This window comes from Eubalaena glacialis, chromosome X (genome assembly GCF_028564815.1).
Source record: "Eubalaena glacialis isolate mEubGla1 chromosome X, mEubGla1.1.hap2.+ XY, whole genome shotgun sequence".
Lineage (NCBI taxonomy): Eukaryota > Metazoa > Chordata > Mammalia > Artiodactyla > Balaenidae > Eubalaena > Eubalaena glacialis.
The window spans coordinates 21,532,147-21,552,054 of NC_083736.1; the positions used below are offsets into that span (position 1 = coordinate 21,532,147).

The 19,908-nt window shown below is 43.4% G+C and overlaps 1 protein-coding gene and 1 pseudogene across 1 annotated transcript in view; one reads left to right on the forward strand and one right to left on the reverse strand.

The window, feature by feature from the left end:
• PCYT1B (phosphate cytidylyltransferase 1B, choline) overlaps positions 1–3,121 on the reverse strand; it is a 142,375-nt gene extending 139,254 nt beyond the window's left edge. Inside the window, exon 1 of the mRNA XM_061178834.1 lies at positions 2,963–3,121. Within this exon, the coding sequence (XP_061034817.1) occupies positions 2,963–3,079 (117 nt within the window). The 5' untranslated portion in view covers positions 3,080–3,121. The remainder of the gene's footprint in view (positions 1–2,962) is intronic.
• Positions 3,122–13,724: 10,603 nt separating this feature from the next.
• On the forward strand, positions 13,725–14,801 carry LOC133081720 (ferritin light chain-like; annotated as a pseudogene).
• The last annotated feature ends 5,107 nt before the right edge of the window (positions 14,802–19,908 follow it).

The following is a 19,908-nucleotide window of genomic DNA, read 5'->3' on the forward strand; positions in this document are numbered from 1 at the left end:
CGGCTAATACAATCACAACCACTCTGGTAAATGCTACTTTTTTTTAAGATAATGTTTTGTTATTATGTCCTGTTTCCTCTAAACTTTATGAATCCAAGTTTGGTAACACGTGGGGGAAGGAGCCTGTCCTCTGGAGGGGAATCTCTCAAGTCTTCCGTGCACTTTCCAGTTAGTTAAGCAACAGAGCAGCCACGCTCTGAGGGACCCACGATTGACTTGGCGCAATATGTTTGGGTACTGGGAGAAACAGAATTTATATAATTTGAAATATGAAGATATTAGCAAAGCTAAAGATCAACAGAAACTACTAAAAAACATAAAAAGAAATCCTAATTTAATATTTTCACTTGCCACTCTCTTCATCAACAAACTATGTTACTAGGTAGTTAATATGTGCCTTCATTATTAAGTGTAAATCTAAATTTAGAATATAACCCCACAATGACCCAATTTTGCTGATAAGAGAAAAGGTGCTTCAAAAAACTTAGTAGTGGTTTATAAATTGGTTGCAGCCCCTATTTAAACAGAGCCAATTTTCAATAGACGACAGTAATGATGGACAACATGGGAAATTTTTATCAAAGGTAGATCAAAGCAATCACTTTAACAGTTCAAATTCTGTACATCCTTCACACACTCCCACACACACACACACACACGCACACACACGCATTTTAAGCCAGAACTGCCAAAAAGATGGAAAAAGAATGTATCTCACTTAAAGGTGTGTTGCAGGAGAAAGGTCTTCCACTTTGCAGGTATAGAGCTCTGTGTTCAGATCCCAGCTCTACAGCCCTTCAAAGCAATGTGGCTTTGGAGAAGTCGCTTACCCTCTCTGAACCTCAGTTTCCTCATTTCTAAACCGGCAGGGAGGTGGAGGTGTAACACTGCCAGCTTTGTATGGTTCTTGGGAGTTAACCTCCAGGGTGAGCTGTCACAAGTGAAAGTAGAAAGTACTTGAACTTTCTTCCTTCCCTTGATTTCCTCTGCCCACCCTCTCAGGCAGAAGCAACCAAGGAGCAGAATAGCTAAAAGGCAAAAAGGGAAGGAAAAAAAGTAGGCACGAGAGACTGAAATGATACACAAACAGGAACCGGATGCCCCCCTCTCCCCTGCCCTTGACCTGTCAGGAAGGTGTGTGATGCAAATCTGAACATTGAGTTTAACTTTAAAAAATATATTCTGGGTGATGGACTTCCCTGGTGGCGCGGTGGTTAAGAATCTGCCTGCCAATGCAGGGGACACGGGTTCGAGTCCTGGTCCGGGAAGATCCCACATGCTGCGGAGCAACTAAGTCTGTGCGCCACAACTACTGAGCCTGCACTCTAGAGCCGGCGAGCCACAACTACTGAGGCTGCGTGCCACAACTAATGAATCCTGCATGCCTAGAGCCCCTGTTCTTCAACAAGAGAAGCACCCGCTCGCCGCAACTAGAGAAAGCCCGTGCGCAGAAACAAAGACCCAATGCAGCCAAAAATAAATAAATAAATTTATTTAAAAATATATATATATATATATTCTGGGTGATCTCATAACAAGCTTTTAATGGTCAGTTTGTTGTTGTTGTTGTTGTTGCTGTTTTGCAGTGCTTAACCAAGAGTTGTTTAGTGGCTCAAAGGAATCCCTTGGTAACAAACTTATGGGGATGGTTTGTATCCCATCAGAAACAGGTACTACATTGTGTATGTTGTTCAGCAAGTGGCTTAAGCGCTGGGGAGCAGTTAATATCAAACTTCCCTAAGAAAATATATCTTTAAAAATAGAAACACAGTGAACAAAAGCCCTAGGTGCTCTAATGTAACTTTCTTGGTTTTCATGTTTTACAAAATTGTCCTAAGTCTCCCTTTGAACCCTCATTAACCCTTATGAAGAAATAACAGTTACATGATGGACTGGCCTTGAAATCTGTGAGCCCTCATTTTGGGAGTTCACAGAAAATGCTACATCACAAAATCCTTTTTTAAAAAAACCTCTTCCCAGGGTCAAACTCCACAGCCAATCAAAATATTGCACCTTTTAACTGGAGGGAAATCGCTACAGAGGGAGAAGCTCTAACTAGTATGTCGCTTGGATTTGAGGGTCCAAAGAGAGGTCTCCCCAAGTTCCCGAAGACTTCAGGCCACAGAAAATCCACCACCCATTTGGTGTTTTTGACTCCTTGAGGATACACGTTGAGGTGTTTGAGAACCACCTTCCACATTTACTTAAGGAATCATGACCAGTGGTGGAGAAGCTGATGAAATTTGGGATACCAGTAACTGAGATGCAAGGAAGCTCTGAGTGCCCCGTTTCCACACTTTCATTATGAAAGGCATGCAGCCCCTTTCCAAGTAAATGTAGCTGCTCCAGGTTCCCACTACCTGAAGAGAAACCCTCACAGCACGCTCCGGAAATGTTTACAATTCATTTAAGATGCACATTATTTCTAAACACATCACTGAGGGACCCTTTTACTTATTTATTTTGAAATTTTCAAACGAATGGGGAAGTTTGGCTTCCATGTCGTTTTCATTTTTCCAAAACTGACATTAGGCACCAAAATTAGTTGAGGACAGAATCATTCCTTACCTAAAATTTAGAACTTAACAACGGACTCGTCTCAAGCTTTGTGAAGAGAGTGCCATTTTAAAATTGTACCATAGGATCTGTATCTTTAGATGAGAATACACCTAAAAGAAAAAAGCCCATCCCCTCCTCCCAAGGCACAAACACACAGCATAGCCCAAGCAGCCCGTTTCCTACCCAGCCAATACAATAATGCTTTGTAAGCTAAGAGCAGCGCTCGGTATAGAAGCTAAGTATAAACAGCTGAGAAGGATTAGGCGGTAGCTCTATTCTCATTTACATGAAAATCCTCTAAGCATCGCTTTCCTCGCTGGCTGCGGGCGCATAAAAGAGTTCCTCGCTGAAACTCTTTTGTGCCATAGCTACGCATACATTTGCATCCTTTGTCTTTACTTACCAGTCGAGGCTGTGGGCATGTGTGCTCGATTTCCTCCATGGTTTCTGAGGGAGGCTCATTGGAAAGGGATTTTGGGATACCTGTTTCTGACTCAGCATCAGTGGTAAGTACTGGCATGGCCAGTGAATGCTGCCTCCAGTTCTACACCCTCTGAGAGTCTCCTCCTAGGCAGAGAATGTTTTCTTTGTCACGTATTTTTCTCTCCCCCACCCATCCCCCTTCTTCGTCCCTTCTGTCTTCCCAGGGGGAAGTAAAGAGGTTATCCTCCACCCCCACCACTTTCCTTCTCCAAGAACCCAAGAGGCAAGGCCTCAGTTTATCACTATAACAACCAGACAGCACTGGAGCTGCGGGTGCGGGATACAGTACCTCATTTGCATGGAGCGCGCTGGTTGGCTACTGTCATAATAGTACCACTCCGCCGGGGAGCGGCCGGGCCCCATTGGCTGGCGGGCCGTGCCCTGGGGGCCCGAACTCGCTGCTTTTGTTTCTCCTGTTTAATTCAGTTGCAAAGGTCCATTCTGGGCTAGGGACCCCGGCTGCACTACCCAGATAAGAAAAAACCGCGTCCTGACGTGCCCAGGATGCCTCGAGACAGAACATAGCAGACCTCCACTAAAAAAGACCAAGTCCCTGACATGTTTGCTGTGCTGTAGTCAGAATTTTGCCAAATAGGAGTCACCCTGAAGACAAAGCCACTTTCGAGCCCAAACTCCCTGTGCCCACAATTGCCACCTGGCCTCGGAGGGCCTCTCACGGCATTCATTGAGGGCACCTGAGTGTTCACCCCCTTGACCGCAACAAGAGCAGCGGCAGATCCTCTGAGGCCTGGTGTAGCCCGGGCGCTTACCCCTGGGGCTGCCCTGAGAGGGACTTCGAAGGAGGTAGATTGTCTTCGAAAACCTGCCTCCCACACCTCTGACTGCCCTCCCCAATTACCTCCTCCCTCGGCCACTCCTCCTCCTCCCCAGCTATTCTGAGTTTCCTCAATGAGGTCTTGCTGTTGTCTGCGCTTCCATACACTGTTCCTTACGCTGGTCTATTATTCCTGTGCTCCCATTTCCTAAGCACCCTGCTCTCAGCCAAATGCTCATGGCAATCACAGAAACACCACAGATGGGGTATTAAAGATGATGTGCCTTAATGTCTAAATCGTCCGGGAATAACCACCATTTATAAGAGGGCGTTCTAGAGACACACACCCAAAGAAAAGAACTCACAAGGTATTCGTTCTAGTGAAATATCACACTTTAAATAACATTAATAAAAATCACGGCTTGGGAATTCCCTGGCAGTCCATAGTTAGGACTCCACGCTCTCACTGCCGAGGGTCCGGGTTCCATCCCTGGTTGGGGAACTAAAATCCCACAAGCCGCGCGGCTTGGCAAAAAAAAAAAAAAAAATCATGGTAATTGCTAGCATTTATTAAGCACAGGCACAGTGCTAGGTACTTTACCTAGATATTGTTTAATCTTCATAACAACCCAAAGAGGTCAATCTTATCATTATCCCCATTTACAGGTGAGAAAATTGAAATGTACAGTAATTGCTCAGGGCCTCAAACTCATAAGCAGTGGAGCTGGGATTGGAGGGATGCGGGCTTGGCGGGGCGGGGGGATGCAGCAGGTGTAGTGACAGAAAAAAACATCTAGGTAGAAATCCTCTTAAGACAAGTCCCTGGGCTTCTAAATCTTTCATTTTAATCTATAGCAGTGGTTTTCATCCAAGTATGCTCCAGGACCAGCCACACCAACATCAGCGTCACCCGAGAACTTGTTGGAAATGTAAATTATTCATCCCTCAAGACCCGGCTCAGTAGGTCTGGGATAGGGCCGGAATTTGCATTTCTTTTTTTTAAAATAAATTTACTTATTTTATTTATTTATTTTTGGCTGTACATGATCCGTTGGAAAGCACCTCACCCCCTAACCCCCACTGTGTTCTGGGCCACCGAGCTACCAGCTTGGTTCCTAATTGGTCCTCTAATTCCCTCTCTAGAATGGGACGCTCACCTGTTCCTATTTAGCAGCGTCCTGATGGCTAGTGGGGTCCTTGCAAACCCCTCTTGCCCAAGAGCCTAGACTGTGCCCTTATCACCCACCTCCAGCCTTTTCTGTGTCAAAGTGGGCAGATGCCCCCTTCTTCCCCCGCCCCCCGTCTCATCGAAACAAGATGCTGCCTCTGCCTGAGCATCTTCATTGTGTCACCTAAATCAGACCTTTAACCGTCAATGCCATTATGTGCTAAATCCAAGTCGTACCTGACACATAATCAGCCCAAGTCCTTGAACCTCAAAATTTAGACCTCTAACTGCCTTGAGGGTCAGCTCTATAAGTAACTCCATTCCCACTAATCCTACCCCAGCCTTGTCTTGGCTTCTCATCCCCCTCAGCCACAGTGGTTGACTCTCACAGTCCTAATGGGGAGAAATAAACTCTTTCAGGCACCACTCTGAGAGGGGTCCTTACCAGATTCACCCACTCTGGGGATTAGAGTCTTGGCTGCTATTGCAACCTGATTCAGGAACTTCTTAACAATACCTGAATGGGTTATTTAAACTTGGGGGCTTTGTAATGCTATTAAGATGATTAAGAATGACCAGTTAATTACACAATATGGAATTAAGTATTCCATAACCCTCTAGGGATTATATGGGGGGGGTGACTATAAAGGGATAGAAGAGGGGTTATTGGGGTGATGTAATTGTTCTGTATCCTGATTATGGTAATGGTTACACAAATCTATACACAATGTTAACATTGTTTTAAAAAAAACCCTCCGTGGAGGACATTTGTCAGTACATGCTACAGCCTTTAGAGAGTTCATACCCTTTGACCCAGGGCTTTCCCTTGGGAATATATCCCCAAAGAAACAACCAGAAGCTCACAAATAATTACATACAAAGATGCTAATGCAGACTTATTTACAAGAAGCAAAAAAAAAAAAAATACAATTTACAGCAATAGGAGAAATGGTTAAAATAAAAATTAAATACATCCATATAGTATTATACATGCATTAGGAGTCATGTTTTTGAAGAAAATCTAATGCTAGGGGAACATGTTAACATTGTGTCAGGTGAGAAAAGCAGGCCACAGAATACGATTCTGAAAAATAATCCTGATTATGGGATATGTACATGCCTAGAAAAGAGCACTGGAGGGAAATACATCAGGATGTTAAGTAACATCTTTAAACGGTGGGATTATGGGGGATTTTGATTTCTTTTTTATTCAGGTCTAAAACAAGTATTTTAAAATGAGCATCTATTAGCCCGATAGTTGGGGGGAAAATGAACATTACCCTTTCTTCCCAAAGGAATCAAGGGCTGGATACGGGGTGGGGATGAGGCAGGCAGAGGTTAGCATGTGAGAGAATAGAAAGGTGCAGGGGCTCAGTGGAGGAAACAAGAAAGCTGAAACTGGGGGAGTCCTATCTCCCGTTAGCGGAAGCAGAGGGAACGTGTTGGAGGCAGGCTGCTCAGAAAATCCCCAGGGAACTTCTGGGGACAGGGCTCTTGAGTCTTGTAACCTCTACAAGTAGGGCACGGCTTCATGAGAACTTGTTAGATCAGCGCTGCCCCTCACAAGCACCACCATCTTTCTTTCTACCGTTTACCAAGCACCTCTTCCGCTCTGAGCACTATGCTAGGTACTTACCGTGTGCTACCTGGAACCCCCTCAACAGCTGATCAGATGAGGAAACCGAGTCATAGGGACCTTTGCTTCAGCTTGGAAGAGACCTACAAATGATATCATTCTTCCCCCAAGCGGTCTTCACTTCAACATCAAATTATTGGAAATACTCTTCCCAATTATCTGCAGGGAAGAACTAAAATAATCTCTTCAGAGCAGAAACTGAGCTTTCCCTGATCCCCTCAGGCCTTACCATTGTCGTCAACACCTGCCCGCTGGCTGCCAACCGCCAGCACCTGCATCTCTGCCTGAGGGCTTTCTCAGGCCACCGAAAGCCCTGCCCCCTCTCCCCAACAATACCGTTGAGACAGGGCTGAAGGGCCAGAAAAGGAACAGCCCACACTCCCAAGGGCTCTCAACCAATGACTGAGAGGAGTGAATGTACAAATACCGCACTGCTCTCAGTCCTCAAGTGGGATAATTGAATCTACGCTGTTCTACACTGACTCCCAGAGTTCCCCAGTGGGACTAAGTTCAATTTCCCATGGTGGTAGCTGGCTTGACAGAGCGCCCCGAATTGTATTGGCTGCCTTCTTTTCTTTGTCTCTCTTGCCCACACTCCTGTGGGTGTTTTCTGGACTCACCTCCCAAATTAACTTGAACTTGAATTCTTGTCTCAGGATCTGCATCTGGAGGATCTCCAACTAATACTATTCCAGTGCCCCATCATAAAGTTCTAATATGATCTATTTCTTACGGCAAATACCTTTCATGTCCTCATCACACGTGGATAAAAATGTCACAACATCGTATATCTGTTTATTTTTTTAAAAGCAGGCATTACATTTAAGCTTTCTCTTCTTTAAAAATACCTTTCCCTTTTTATTTTCCAATCTTTAATCTAGTCATGCTGCTACAAATTTTATATCCACTGTATAAAAATGTTGTCAACTGTACTGAAAATTTTAAATTATTTACTTCCAGTTTGTATGTCCCTACATACTTTATACTGCTCTTAATATTTATCAAGAAGGCCGTATGTAAAACCTCCTTCATTCCAAATCCTTTCCCCTTACCAGCACTCCTGAGTCCGCTATTTCTTCCATGTTTCCTTTTTTCTTTTTATTCATTTTCCTCAGCGCCTCAGGTTTACCAGATAAGGAATTTATTACAAAGAAGGAAAGGACGTGGAAAGAACAAGACAAAGGTTTCCCGGAAACCACTGACCTTCTGTGGAATTGTTACTTTTCTGGCTCTATTTTGAGCCAGTTCCCCAGTTTTCTACACGTGGCTTACGGTTTGGGCCTAAAACCTGACACAGTCCAGAAAAAAAGTTCACCATCTAAGTAATGAAACCCATGAATAATTCCTTTTCACCCACTCCAGGGAAATTATCGTAATAAAAATTTTTTTCAGGGTAAAGCATTTCACCCCTCACTTAGTTCTTTTACACATTGAATTATATCATAATAGTGTTCTGGGATTGACAAGTTTTAATACTGAAAATTTTCAAATGAGCAAACAGATTCAGAGAGGTTAAGTAACTTGAGCAAGGTCACAGAATAAGTGGCAGAAGTGTCACTTGAATCCAGGTCTCCTGAATCAAAGTTCAACTCTGTTTTCCACCAAACTACACTGCCTCACTTAGATTTGCTTTGTTAACAAGGTTGCTGAGCTAACTCATGAGTATCTCATCATCCAAAATAACCACTCCACCCCTTTTCTATTGAACTCATGTAACATGAAGCACTCTTCACTTGCATTCGTTCAGTTCATTTCATATCTCTGAAACCACGGACCTGGACTCATTGTAGGTGCTTGAGTTTACTTACGACAGAAAGTCAAACACATGCATTGCCAAATTCACCAGTGAGTCAAGAGTGAGGCTGATACAGGTCCATGACCCATAAAGGCCATTAGGGGAAAAAATAATGATTGGACATAAAAAGCAGTCAGTTTCAAAACTTTTTTTTGAAAAACAAAATCAAGAAGATAGAAAGTGCTCTATTTTATTCTTGACATGGATTTTCTTCTTTTACCAGCTTCTAGAATAACCAAAAAAGAACTGACTTTTCCTCATCCATCTGACCAACATTTACTGAGTCTGTTACACACAGTTTTAAGGTGCTGGGGAGCTACTGCACAGACACAACATGACAAAACTACTGCATGAATGAAAATGCCATTCACAAAATGTCACCTTACATCTTATATTTTAAAGAAATAAATATTTGACATAAGTCAGAGAGATGAGCAGGAAGGAGCTTCAGTTCTTAGCACTCAAAGACACCACACCACAATGGTTGTACCTGTGTTTGAGAAGGTCCTAAAAGAGATAAGTTGTTTTTATCAAAATGAGATGTATTTATCTAAACGCTGATGTAAAATCACTTGTAAATATGATATATTTTGTTTTGCTGTAGCAAAACAGATATGATAGCAGCTTTTTTGCATATTTAGCTAGAATAAATCATTCTTATTGACATTAGCAGCTGTGTAGTCAGTAAAGAATTACTGTTGCTATTACTTGGTGGTATTTATAAACACTTTTATTTTCTAAGTGCTTTACAATCACTTATTGTCTAATTAATATCTAATCATCTGTTTACAAGTAATAATCACACATGTAGAGCAGTTTAATCAAAACTTCAAATGCAGCCGCCATCATACTCAAGAATGTTGTGTAAATTTTGGTACCTCCTTGATGGGATTTGGGTCCAGACATACGGCCAAAACAGATAATACAACAGAAAAAAAAAATGAATAAAGATTCCTCACTTGGATTTGAGCATAATTTGGAATCACAGCTTTTGCATGACAAATATATTAACTGAATGTCAGTGGGTAAGAATATAGGTAATTTTCAACACCTAAGTGCTCAATTACACAGACATATAAAAATTTTAATTTATTTAAGTCACAAAATTGGATGATAGTTTATAATAAGTGTTCAAGGGCAGACACCAATTTAACATGGGAACTGTTAGTCACAATCACCGTTTCAGTGATTTTCACAAAAGAGATCAAATGTAGCAAAGGTGGCTTGGGGACCTTCGAGGTTAATCTAACCAGATTCACATGTAGACCAAGCTATGGCCAGTACAAACACCTGCCACTTTTAATTATCCAATGTAAGTGGATGTACTGCTGTCTCCCTTGAGTCTCCCCCAAGTGTTCCATGAAAGGATTTTTTAAGCAGGTAAATGATATGCATACTAATCCAGCTTTTTCCCCTAGGATAAATTTTCCTACAAGTAGAATTGCCGAGTCAGAGGACTTGCATTTTTAAGGCTTTATATACATTTTTTTGATGCTATTGTCAAATCGTCCTCCAGAATAGTTGACCAAATCGCCACTTCTCCTGATAATCCCCAAGAGCTGTCTTTCTTGGTTATTGATCTGCCATTACCAGTTTTCTTCCTTCTTGCTTTCCCACCAGGCAGTTTCTCACTACTGCAGCAAATACTGCAGGGTCCTGAGGATTGTGCCAGGGGCCTTCTGAACGTGCTACAAATGTGCTTGACTGGCAAGTGAAGAATCAAGACCATCCGATGCCAGGACAGATAAATTCATTTACAAGTAAACTATTATTACAATCCTTGGACTTTATACTAATTGATTTGAATGGCCTGGACTCCGAAGTGAAATCTTCATCTTGCAAAATCTGTACTTGGTATCTTTGAATGCTCAAAGAGATATTTGGTTTAATCTTCTGTATTAGTTTCCTATTGCTGCTGTAACAATTTACCTCAAACGTAGTGGCTTAAAATAACACAAATTTATTATCTTAAAGTTCTGGAGGTCAGAAGTCTGAAAGGGATCTCAGTGGACTAAAGCCAATGTATCAGCAAGACTGCATTTCTTCTGGAGCCTCTAGAGGAGGCTTTTTCCAGCTTCTAGAGCTGCCTGCATTACTTGGCTCACAACCCTCTTCCTTCCATCTCAAAAACAGCAATTGCACCACTCCAGCCTCTGCTTCAGGAGTCATATCTTCTCTAACTCTCCTGCCTGCCTCTTTCTCTTGAAAAGACCCTTGTGATGACACTGGGCCCACCTGAGTAATCCAGGATACTCACTCCCATTGCAAGATCTTGAACCTAATTACATCTGTAAAATCCCTTTTGCCATGTAAAGTAACGTATTTCCCAGGTTCTGGGAATTAGGATGTGGACATATGTGGGGGGGGCATTATTCTGAATACCACACCTTCCTTAGCATGAGCTGGACCTGGTATCTCATCTCCAGATATTCGAACAATACATTCCCTGTAATTTTAATACTTAGTAATTTGTGAAACCCTACTCTGTGTCAAGCACAGGCACTATGCCAGGTTTGCAGAAAAGAATCCGTGATTAGAGAGGTTAAGTAATTTGCCCAAAGTCATGGAGCCGGTCAATGGCAGAGCTGAGTTTCAAACTCAGGTCTGTTGGACTTCAAAGCCCCTGCTCATCATATGTTGCCTCTGCAGCTCATTTCCCATACTCTGCTTGGCTTGCTCTCTTTGGATAGCCTTCTTGTTGAAAGCTTTTCATTTAGTTTGACATTAAATAATACACCCTAGCTAGGTAAAACCTTTTATTAAGCCCCTATAAATCTCATATTTGACTCATTCAGTAGGTGCCAATGGAGGATGTCATCTTGAAACACTCATTCAAGTTGTCTTCACATCCTCTAATAAATCTTCCAAAAAGTAGCATCAGATGGGCTCTTCCTCCATCATACAAGCAGAAGTAGACTCAGCAGGTTATCTTCTCTGTGAGTGAAATGTAAATCTCTGAATAATATCAGGTAGTGCTGGTGAGAATTGATCTTTCCAAAGGCCCCCAAGTATATCAGATATCTTATTCTTGAAAAAAGAGAGCCTAACACTTTAGGGGTATAAGTTCATGTCTTAATAAAGCTTCTCATTGTCTCTGCTTCACTCCACAAGGTTCTCAGCCTTGATTGTACATTAGAATCACCTGGTGGTGGTGGGCCTTTCAAACCCCCTGAGGCTACATTCCCACTCTCTAGATATTCTGGCCTAATTGGCCTTGGGAACAGTATCAGAACTTTTACAATTACAAAACCAAAAAAAAAGAGTTGAGAACCGCTATGGTGAAGCAGATATGGTGAAAGACTTTACTAAGACATGGGTCTTGACCCCAAAGCTATTAGGCTCTCTTTTTTCCAAGAATCTCTATTTTGTTTACATTGAAAGAAATAAGCCCTATTAGTGTATGTGTCCCACGAAGCTGGCTATGTGAAAACCATTATGTCTAAAAGCAATCATTTTAAACCTAGTCTACTTATGTGCCAGATGACAGGCTATGTTGAATGACTCACTAATGGTGCTTGAGAATAACTATATACAGTTAGTGTGCTTCCACAGAAGCCCATCTTTGCTACAAGAAGAAATTCTCTTGAGTAAGCAACTAAGCAGGCATGGAATAAGCACTTTCAAAGAAAAATAATCCTTTATTTCTGCAAAATAGTCTGGATAACCTCACCACACCATTGAACCATAAGAACTTAACAGGAGCAAAACCATTAGCATTAAACCATGGCAGTCCCTAGCACATATAATACCACCATTGCTCAAAACATTTTTGGAGTAATTCTTTTGAAATTTTCATCGTGGCAGCTTTATAAGGCCACTTATGAAAAGCAATTACATTGGAATTTTTGGATCCAAAGAGGTATTAACCAGATTCATCATTCACCTATCAAACTATCAATCAATAACCCTCAATGATGACTGTGCCCTCTGATGATATCCCATAAGAACAGAGGGGTGGTCTACTCTGGCAAAAAATTCCTGAAGGGCTAGGGATCTTAAGTGAGGAAGGTGACCCAAAGCTAGGCTCTGAAGTCAATTTTTTTTTTAACATCTTTATTGGAGTATAATTGCTTTACAATGGTGTGTTAGTTTCTGCTGTATAACAAAGTGAATCAGCTATACATATACATATATCCCCATATCTCCTCCCTCTTGCGTCTCCCTCCCACCCTCCCTATCCCACCCCTCTAGGTGGTCACAAAGCACCAAGCTGATCCCCCTGTGCTATGCGGCTGCTTCCCACTAGCTATCTATTTTACATTTGGTAGTGTACATATGTCCATGCCACTCTCTCACTTCATCCCAGCTTACCCTTCCCCCTCCCCGTGTCCTCAAGTCCATTCTCTACGTCTGTGTATTTATTCCTGTCCTACCCTGAAGTCAATTCTTGTAGAGCATATGTCCTCAAACTTTAATGTGCATAAGAATCACCTGGAGAACTTGTTAAACTACAGTTTGCTGGGCCCCATTCCCAGAGACTCTAATTCAGTAGGCCTGGGTAGGGCCGGTTAATTTGACATTCCATCAGCTCACAGGTATTGCCTGAAGCCCACACTTTAAGTAACACTGTTGTAGGGTGAAACTGTGAAGATAAAAATACTCATGCGAGGGACTTTCCTGGTGGCACAGTGGTTAAGAATCCGCCTGCTAATGCAGGGGATACGGGCTCGAGCCCTGGTCTGGGAAGATCCCACATGCCGCAGAGCAACTAAGCCTGTGCGCCACAACTACTGAGCCTGTGCTCTAGAGCCCGTGAGCCACAGCTACTGAGCCCGCGTGCCACAACTACGGAAGCCCACATGCCTAGAGCCCGTGCACCGAAACAAGATAAGCCACCACAGTGAGAAGCCCGTGCACCACAATGAAGACCCAACGCAGCCAAAAATAAGTTAATTAATTAATTTTTTAAAATCATTAAAAAAATACTCATGTGAACATGTAAGTTCTATTATCCTTTTTTAAAAGGATAGAAATTATCGAAAGGACTCAGGAACCAAGTTGGAGAGACTCCTGCCAACCAAAGATGAAAAGGGAAGCATCCAAAGGGTAAGAACTACAATGGATTGAAATCCACCAAATACGTTTAAATCCATGAGTTTCTAATACTACCAAAAAAAAAAAAAAAATCCCAAACAAACCCAAAACCTCAGTTGTCTGCATTGGAAAATTCAAGGGAACAAATGCATTATTTTGAAAACTGGGAACTGGAGGGAAAGAATTAAGCATGTATCTTACCTTTCCTCTACAAACTGTACCTCTGGGTGACCAAATAGTAAGGAAGGAGAAGTGTATCATTGTAGAATGAGTAATGAAGAAGGTAATGAAAAAAGCAATGAATGAGACTAGCCATATATTATAATGCCAAGTGAATGACTGGATCTAGACATTAAGCATCAACAACTGCTAACATGACAAAAAGACAATCCCAAATGTTATATGCTCCTGATAGAGGTACACGCACCACCTATGAAGTAGTTTGCCAAGTAAATAGAACCTGGCTGTGACCACACCTCTTGATCCAAGACCAATTTACGGGAAATACAGAAGGGATAAAGGAGTATGCTAACGGCACAGGGATGCAATCAACAAAATCCAGATTGTGGGACGCTCTATAGGACAAAGCCAGTTTGTACAATCAAAAAATTGAAAGAGGCAGTGCGCTGGGCAGTCCCGCGGCTCCGTCTCCTGCTACGGCGGTGTGTGGACGGAACAGACCCAGGGGCGCCCCTCGCTCCCGCCTCCGACCCCCTCCAACCTGTGTTCCACTCGCAACCTTCGGAACCAGCCGCTCAGCTGTCCTCGGCCACCGGGACCGCCAACACCATATTTTGAGCTTAACGCCGTATTACCGATCCACCACGAGCTCCCAGATTCGCCAGAATGATTCCGCCGAGGTGGAGGCCGCCGTCAACCGCCTGGTCAACATGCATCTGCGGGCCTCGCGCACCTACCTCTCTCTGGGCTCCTATTTCCACCGCCACGACGCGGCTCTGGAGGGCCTGGGCCACTTTCTCCGCGAAGTGCCCGAGGGGAAGCGTGACGGCGCCCAGCGCCTCTTGAAAATGCAAAAACAACGCAGCGGCCACGCCCTCTTCCAGGACGTGCAGAAGCGTCCCAGGATGAGTGGGGTGAAACCCAGGACGCTGTGGAAGCCGCCATTATCATGGAGAAGAACCTGAACCAGGCCCCTGTGGACCTGCACGCCCTGGGCTCTGCCCGCGCAGACCCCCGCCTCTGTGACTTCCCGGAGAGCCGCCTCCTAGATGAGCAGGTGAAACTCATCCAGAAGATGCGCGACCACCTGACCAACCTCCGCAGGCCGGCTGGTCCCCAGGCGGGGCTGGGCGAGTCCCTCGTCGAAAGGCTCACCCTCCAGCACGACTAGGAGCCTCCGGAGCCCAGCGGCCTTTGAGGAGCCCCTCTGGCGTCAGGGCTTCTGCCTGAAGCCCCTCTCTGCAGCCACTAGGCAGCTTTTTAACCACCCTGGAGCCCTCTCCCAAACCTTGGACCAAATGGAAACAATAAAGCTTTTTGCAGAAAAAAAAAATTGAGAGAAATGATATCTAGAAGACATAGCAATCAATTGAAATATATAGACTATATTATTGGGATCCTAATTCAAAACACTGTAAAAAAAATTACAAGGTTTATGAAACAACTAGAAATTTGAACAGTTTCTGGATGCTATAAAAAATAATTATTAATTTGTTTAGGTATGAAAATGATATTGTGTTCATGTTTTTAAAAACTTTATTTTAGAAATATACACTGAAGTATTTGCAGATGAAATATGTCATGTGGGTGTGAGGAGTGGATAGGACTCTAGATGAGTAGTTCTGAACTGGGTGCAATTTTGCCCCCCAAGGTACATTTAGGATGTCTGGAGACATTGTTGGTTGTCGCATCGTGCGGGTGGTGCTCCAGGCATCTAGTGGGTGGAGGCCATGGATGCTGCTAAACATCCTACAATGCACAGGAACAGCCCTCCACTGTGGGGGAATAGCTCTGCCCTGGCACCCTGATGACCTTGAACCTGTCCATGTAGTTCACACCGGCAAAGACTTGAACTGCAGCTCATCTGAGTGTTGGCAGAATGCCCTGTGATCTTCCTGGAACATGAGAGATGGGAGGCCTGTTAGGAGCTGCTCTGAGCCCATCTCCCACTCCATCCTCTGAGAGGCTTTCATGAGAGTTTCTAATGCCTTCTTGGTTCTATTGAAGTATGGATCTTCCTGCCCTGCCCTCCTCACTGTAGAGCTGAAGAGTAGAAAACCAGTTAGTTGCCATTTACAATGGGCTTCTCATCAATGGGATTTGAGGTCATCTGGCCTCTTTTGTTTCCATGTTGTCCTTTTCGATATGTGGGACAAGGACTACAGGAAGCTGGCTACATTTCTTTCACGTCTATGTAAGTAATAAACTGGGGGCTTCCCTGGTGGCACAGTGGTTAAGAATCTGCCTGCTAATGCAGGGGACATGGGTTCGAACCCTGGCCCAGGAAGATCCCACATGCCTCGGAGCAACTAAGTCTGTGCACCACAACTACCGAGCCTGTGCTCTAGAGCTCTTGTGCCACAACTACTGAGCCCGTGTGCTACAACTACTGAAGCCCACACTCCTAGAGCCCGTGCTCCTCAACAAGAGAAGCCACTGCAATGAGAAGCCCGCGCACTGCAACCAGGGAAAGCCCGCGAGCAGCAACAGACCCAACGCAGCCAAAAATTTAAAAATTAAAAATTAAAAATTAAAAAAAAAACTGTCTGAAACCAAAAGCAACTCAATGTACTTTTACCAGTCGAATCAGTCAGACCTTGGCTAGGGTCTTGCTTTGTCTTGTGTGTGGACTGGACACATGTAACAAATAATTATCAAGCCCAAAATGTCCATAATGGCAATGTTGAAAAGCTCTAGATGAAACAATATTGGTCATGAGTTGATCATTGTTGACGCTAGGTGAAGTGTACATGAACAGCACAAATGGGAAGGAACTGTTTTGTCTAATTTTGCATGTGTTTGAATCTCTCCATAATAAAAGTATTTTTTGAAAAGATAAAAATTGGTCACTGCTTTATTAGCTGTCTAGCACTTTAAATGCCTATACTGAGGCAATGTGTATAAATGCACAAAGTTTGCCGTCAGACTTCTAGCTCCACTGCTAAATTACAAACTGTGTTCTTCAGCAAATTACTCAGCATCTTTCGGCCTCAGTTTCCTCACCAATAAAATAAGGCTAATGATGTCCCTGAGGATTTTGTAGGGAATAAATATGTGTTTAGCTGAGTGCCTTAAATAAATACTTTTATTAGACTTTCTTCCTTTGTTCTTTTTGTCTGTTACTTTTCAATACAGAAACGCAAGGAGCCTTTCTTGTCATCTGGACAAGTAATTTTGATCCAGTCAACTTCTTTTCATATTACTCCCTGGAAAATGTAGATGGCCTGGTACGTTTGGTTCCAAGGGTTTAAAACAGCAAACCCTGGAGGGATCCAGGGAATGAGGGGTGAGAATAAACGTGTGTAGTTAACTCAGTAGTTTTCAATCCAGGGTGATTTTGCCCCACAGGGGATATTTAACAATGTCTAGAGACATTTTTGGTTGTCACAACCTGGGTAGAGGGGTGCTACTGGCATCTACTAGTTAGAGACCAGGGATGCTGCTAAATATCCTACTATAGGCACAGGATTGCTCCCCACAATAAAGAATTACCTGGCCCCAAATACCGGTAGTACCAAGGCTGAGAAACCCTGGGCTAATGTGACTAAAACTCCTAGATGAAGCTTTTCCTAGATAATTAACTTTGCCTTTCTTTGTTCTTCTCACCCGACGCATACAAGTTATTAAAGGCATGCTCAGGAGAAATCATTCAAAATGTGATTACTCTATTTCTGTGGCCCTAATTTGTTTTTCATTTCTTTATGAGAAAAAAAAGCTGAGTAGTGTTCTGATTTTATTGCTGTTGAGTTTCAAACAGCAAACTTGAAGCATGCACTGATTACCTTTTTAATTAATACACTGTGAAGGCAGAGCATCACTTTATTAACTAGTGCGAAGGATGTACCATCTCCCAACAGCTTGGTAGTCTTTATTCCCAACTGTTATGCCAATGGGGGAGGATTGGGATGAAGAGGTTTCAGACACTGCTCCCCAAACAGATATATTTCTCTTGTTAAAATTGCCCAGCTAAGGGGGCTTCCCTGGTGGCGCAGTGGTTAAGAGTCGCCTGCCAATGCAGGGGACACAGGTTCGATCCCTGGCCTGGGAAGATCCCACATGCCGCGGAGCAACTAAGCCCGTGTGCCACAACTACTGAGCCTGTGCTCTAGAGCCCGTGAGCTGCAACTACTGAGCCCACGTGCCACAACTACTGAAGCCCCCGCACCTAGAGCCTGTGCTCCACAACAAGAGAAGCCACCACAGTGAGAAGCCTGCACGCCGCAACGAAGAGTAGCCCCCGCTCGCTGCAACCAGGGAAAAGCCCGCGCGCAGCAACGAAGACCCAACGCAGCCAAAAATAAAACAAATTAAATAAAAATAAATAAATTAAAAAAAATTGCCCAGCTAGGTTTAGATGACACCTGCCTAGCATGTCATTATTAAATAGAAAACATGATGGGTAATTCCTCTCTCCCCTCCATCCCCTTTCTAAAGTCAGAATACTTGAGGTCAAGACCATAGTACCACAGGCACTGAAGGAAAGAGTCAGGTAAATGGTGGTAACTGTGTATTCAACTGGCAAACAATGGTAAGGCTATTTCTGTGAGATGTCTTGTGTGTTGGGGTGTGGGGAGCGAAGAGTGGGGTAAAAATGTTTAAGGTAAAAAGTGGGGAAAAATCTGTAAACGTGGTGGAATGGCTTAAGCATCTATGATGTGGTTCCTATTTCTTTATTTCTCCCTCACCCCACCCCATGTGTTCTATGAAAACTGCCCCACCCCACAGCCCAGGGAACTGGGTTAGGACACCCAATTAAGAGAGCCAAGCCATGGCCTACTCAGTGGTTTCTGAGATCCTCAGATTCCCTCTTTCAGGAATTAGAACTAAGAGGTAGAGACTGGGGACTTCCCTGGTGGTCCAGTGGTTAAGACTCTGCACTTCCACTGCAGGGGGCGCAGGTTCAATCCCTGGTCTAAGATCCCACATGCCACGCTGCGCAGCCAAAAACAAAAAAAGGTGGAGACTGAGTGGGTCAGGAGCTGAGTTGTGGGCAGAGCAGCAGAGTAAGTATGTCCACAGACGACCCTTCCTGACAGCTTCTCAAGCTGCCCTAGTTCCTGTCCTTGCTAAGGCCTGCTTTTCAGCTTTCTGTGGCTTCTATTAGACAGCCCTTTGCATTCCTCCCTACTGAAAAAGCTAGCTTAGTGGGTGATGTTCCTTACAATCCAGCCATCTATGTCTGAGACAGATGTGTCCACATCACCACCAAGAGATGAGACTAACATGAGAAATGAAGCTGACAGCTGTCTAACAGGGAAAGGCCACTTAACAGTCATTTGAGCTTCATGCCTAGGAGGGTCAAGGGATGACACTAGGCCCCAGAGACCAGCTCCCAGTAAATTCCCTGTCTCAGAAATCCTATAAGCAGTTCTAGATATACCACACTTTTGATACTTTCATATACAGTCTTATAACTCATTTTGTGTTATTATATTGAATTGTTATTTATCTCATCATGTGACCTAATCCTCATTTGTAACCTTGATATCTATCTCTCATTTTGTCAATTAATTCACCAACCAGACTTGGGAAGATCAGTTCATATCCCAAGGGTCCGTCCACTTTCTCACATCATCCTCAACCCACTCAGACTGACTTCTGCCTCCACCACTCCACTAAAACTGAGTTATGTTTCCATGTGTTTCTTAGATGCACAGAAGGATCTTTTACAGTAGTGGTTCTTGCTTAGGAGAGATTTTGTGCCCCCCCGCCCCAAGGTGATTTTGCAGTGTCTGTTTTGATTGTCACAAGTTGGAGGGTGCTACTGGCATCTGGTGGGTAGAGACCAGGGATGCTGCTATACATCCTACAATGCACAGGAAAACCACACATAACAAAGAATTATCCATCCCCAAACGTCAATAATGCCAAAGTTGAGAAACCTTGTTTTAGGGCAAAGATGGGTCTTTGAGAGATATAGCACAATTCAAAATGGGCAAAGACTTTGAGTAGACATTTCTCCAAAGAAGATATACAAATGGCTAATGAGCACATTAAAAAATGCTCAACATCATTAGCCAATAGGGAAATGCAAATCAAAACCACAATGAGATACCACTTCACACCCACTAGAATGGCTATAATTTTTTTTAATGGAAAATAACAAGTATTGGTGAGTATATGGAGAAATTGGAACCCTCATACATTGCTGGTGGGAATGTAAAATGGTGCAGCCTCTTTGGAAAACAGATTGTAAGTCCCTCAAAAAGTTAAAAGTAGAGTTATCATTTGAACTAGCAATTCCACTTCTAGGTATATACCCAAGAGAATTGAAAACA